General features: G+C 38.2%; 1 protein-coding gene across 7 annotated transcripts in view; it reads right to left on the bottom strand.

The window, feature by feature from the left end:
* Nucleotides 1–287: 287 nt before the first annotated feature.
* Nucleotides 288–3,805, bottom strand: part of ENY2 (ENY2, transcription and export complex 2 subunit) — a 5,136-nt gene continuing 1,618 nt past the window's right edge. For all 7 annotated transcript variants that reach the window (XM_006035102.1, XM_025191264.1, XM_025191265.1 and 4 more), the window contains exons 3-5: nt 3,217–3,287; nt 1,499–1,573; nt 288–553 (exon numbers count right to left, since the gene is read on the bottom strand). In XM_006035102.1, the coding sequence (XP_006035164.1) occupies nt 477–553; nt 1,499–1,573; nt 3,217–3,287 (223 nt within the window). In that variant the 3' untranslated portion in view covers nt 288–476. The remainder of the gene's footprint in view (nt 554–1,498; nt 1,574–3,216; nt 3,288–3,805) is intronic.

Raw genomic sequence — 3,805 nt, 5'->3', positions numbered from 1 at the left:
AGCCAGACCTGGGCTGCACCAAATGAATGTGCGGCTAGCATGTGTGGAGCCAGCTTATCATATAGTCTTCATCTTTTTGCATTTCTATTATGGCTGAACACGTGCACTGGGAAAATTTGTCAGATTTGTTTGTCAGAGCAAATTTTTTTCTTAGTGAGCTAATTATTGAATCATTAAAAAATTAGGTGGGGTTTAGCCAAAAGTAGTAAAACAACCCAGTAGTTAGCATGCATCACAAGATTACAAAGTCCTGGTTACAGAACAAAAGATAACAACCTACAAAACACTAAAGTTCTGAAAAGATTTTTTATTAAAATAACAAGAAGTTTAAGAAATTAATACAGTGTAATGAAACGATAACAAATCATACACAAATCATTGAACTTCAGTCCTAAAGTATGGAAAATGCATTCAAATTGTGGCATGATTTATATAATACAGCAATGTAAATACTGTACGCAAAATTAATGTCCAAGCTAAAGACTGGCGTGCTGGGCAAGGAAGGTTCTTATTCTTTGTAAGAGTTCCTTCTTGACACTGTCTGGTACCAAGGCTGAAATTAAAAAAATAAAAATAAGAAATTTGAAAAACCCACAACATCTTACTGCATTGAGTATTTACATCAGAATTTCCCCCCAGCAATTCTGTTGATTCCTGACAACAGAACCACCTATCTTTCCTATAGTATCATCAAACAAATGCAATTAACAGGTGGCAAAGTGGGCCAAAAGCTAACAAAGCTGCCTCCTTTGGGCCCATCATGAAGAAAAAACAACAACACTCAGTGACAGGCATTACTCAGTAGTAGATAGTGCACAGCAACCAAAAAATGATCTGGTTATCTGGATTACCTGTTTCCTCAGAGATTAAGGTTTATGGGTACTGCTTAGGAGCTAAGCATGGATTTCTGCCATACCAAGTAACTAGGACCAGGAAGTAAGAGTTGTCCAAGGACAGTGTTTTTATGAGTTCCTGAGTGTGTTAAATACACATACTTAGATCCTTCATCCTGTATTGCTGTAGCTTTTACTATATAGCCAGCCAGGCTCTGAATGGTTTGTGTGTAAAAAAGAAATTGTAATGTCAAGTCCACTTCTTGCAGCTGCTCTTTTGCTTCCCCCTACATGCCAGTCCCGTACTAGCCCACTCTTACAGACACCCCAGCTTGAAAATAATAGGAAAGATGTAAAGCACTTCCCTTTACCACACTGAGGTAACACTAATTGTCTTGTTGCAACTAGACTGGTAAACAGATTTCTCGTTTATTTAACCTTTTTTAGAGTAAATTTACATACAAAAGAGCTACTTTTTTAAACATGGAAGTCATTCATTGAAAAAAAGGCTCTCAGGACAGCATGTATTTACATATATACGTGGCCTGCTTTCAATGACTAGTTACATTATCAGCTGTTTCCCTGCTTGTGAAATGTGGATGAGCTAGTACTACTTTGAGAAATTTTCTAGAGCACATTTAAACATACGATGTTACTTTTCTTACCTCTGCCTTTAGGAGTGATTTCTGCCACCAGGTCATCAACAGTAACATGCTCTAACCCTTTTTCTTTGATTACCTCTAAAGAAAACCAAAGAAAGTTGTCTTGTTTAAAGCCTTAATTAGAACATGTTTGTCTAATGATTAAAATATAAAAATCTGTGTGTGTACACACACACATACACCCCCCCACAGCATACTAACCTTTGATTCATGCTATATTCAACCTAATCGTGAACTTGCGCACTACTGCAGTTCCTGAACTTTTACTCAGACCACATTACACAAAAAAGGAATAACCTAACCAGGTGAGACATACTAGTAGTGAACCACCAATGACTCATTATGAAAATGCAAATTTGAATGTACCTCCTTTATGTACTTGCTAAAGATTACATACCTGACCTAACATCTAAATTGTCAGTATGTTAATGTTTTTGTGTGCATGTTAGCATCTGCTTTTAAATAATAACTTAAAGTAGGTGAAATTGGAAAACAGAACCTAATGCTGCAATAAAAATAATGCTCAGAACCTAATGCTCTTGAAACGTGTTCTACCTTAATGAGTACTGTGATCAACAATATGCAAAGTTTCAATTGTGTACGAGACTGAAGAAACTTTGCATCCTGAAGTACTGATGATTACTGTGAACTGCCATCAAGTTAATCAGTGCAGAACTGTTTTCTTAGCTAAATTTCCTAAATTTCCTAATAAGGCGCAATCTACAAAATAACAATTTAACTATTAAAAATTTACAGTTTACAAATGAAAGCTTGAGTTTTCCTTTGGGCACAGGTCAGTGATTCACAATGACAGGCATTGTTTCCTCATACACAAATGTCTCTCCAAATTAGACTAACCGGGCTGTTGCTACAGGTTGCTGCTCCCTTCCTGCTTTCACCCCCTGCAGTGCTCAGGCTTCCAACCCCATCCATTACGGCAGAGAAGAGGAATTAATTTGGCAATGAGAGTGAACTACCCCTCACTCCCCTGGGTACATGTAGTGGTCGTGATTTGAAAGGGATTCTGGCAGGGGACACTGGCAGCACAGCATGAGGTGGAAATAAGGGGACACAGCAGGCCAGCTGCATGCCACCTATCCCTGTGCCATTGTGGGATAGATCCAAGCTCTTCATGAGGTGGATTCAGCCCTCAGGCCATAGGTTGCAGAGCCCTGCACTAAATAATTGCTATTTGAATATTAAGGAAACCTTTGTCTGTAGTTATTATCAGATGGTGTAAACTCGGTACTGTTTACACGGAGTGGCACCTGTATCAAACAAAGGGGTATCAAACTCCTTACCCCTGCCCCCCACCACTCCCCTGGGCAGATCCAAACCATAATCATACTAATTTTAGAAGCTTAAGCAGGGCATTGATAACTATAGCGAGGGGTAGATGAGAGGTTTGTTTGAAATTTTCAGGATCACCCAAAGAATTACAAAGGTATTTGGGGCAACTTGGGTGAAGTAGGAATCTGAGAACAGAGACAAATCCAAAACAAACCTTTACTATGAACCACTGAGACACACCCACGCTTGCGAAAATATTGGTTAAGAAAGCTTTCAGAACCTCTCTCCTGCCCAACATCTTCCACATCTTGTCCAAAGATCTTCAGGCAGTAAAGTTCCCCTCTGGAATGCTTATTTGGCTAGAAGGGATTTACTAACCCCCCTAATTCATGTAATAATTAAAGATACTGAAATTATTCAACTGCTGTTACCTTTACAGTGTGCCTTCAACTGATCCTTCCAGCCACATTCAATTAATTTGGCTCTCAGCAACTCTTTAAGGCTGTCAAAAGTAAAAGATTTCACGTGAAAAAGAGTTGATAATATATACAACTGATTTTTTTTAAATTACTCTTGTAAGAATTCTGGACCTACAAATTATTTTAGTTATATGCAACAGAGGCCTAACTGCACATTAACTCATGCTGGCAAGAAAAATAATATCATATCCAAAGAAATCCAGAATAGCCTCAGGTTAAAGTAAGCAGTTTTCACTAAAAGGGATGTGATTTTGAAGAAATTCTTGAAAACTGTTCTCACTGGAGGCTCAAAGTAGGCGGTAAACATCCCTGTCATATTTTTACCATCAGATACACTTTGCAAAAAGAGAGGGAAATGCAGCATTCCACTTCAGCACAATCAGCCAGAGTGGCCCAAAACAGGAAATTCAAGAACAAACAAGGGACCCCGATTACTTTTTTAAAATCTGTTCAATAATATTATATAACATGCTCCTCATTTTTCCTGCCAAAGGCCCATTTATTTTGATTTAAGAGCAATAATGTTTCCACACAACACTCT

The sequence above is a fragment of the Alligator sinensis genome, unplaced genomic scaffold (assembly GCF_000455745.1).
Source record: "Alligator sinensis unplaced genomic scaffold, ASM45574v1 scaffold1430_1, whole genome shotgun sequence".
NCBI classification, from domain to species: Eukaryota; Metazoa; Chordata; order Crocodylia; family Alligatoridae; genus Alligator; species Alligator sinensis.
Note: the sequence above shows the minus strand (reverse complement) of the source record. Positions and strands in the feature narration are given on the sequence as shown.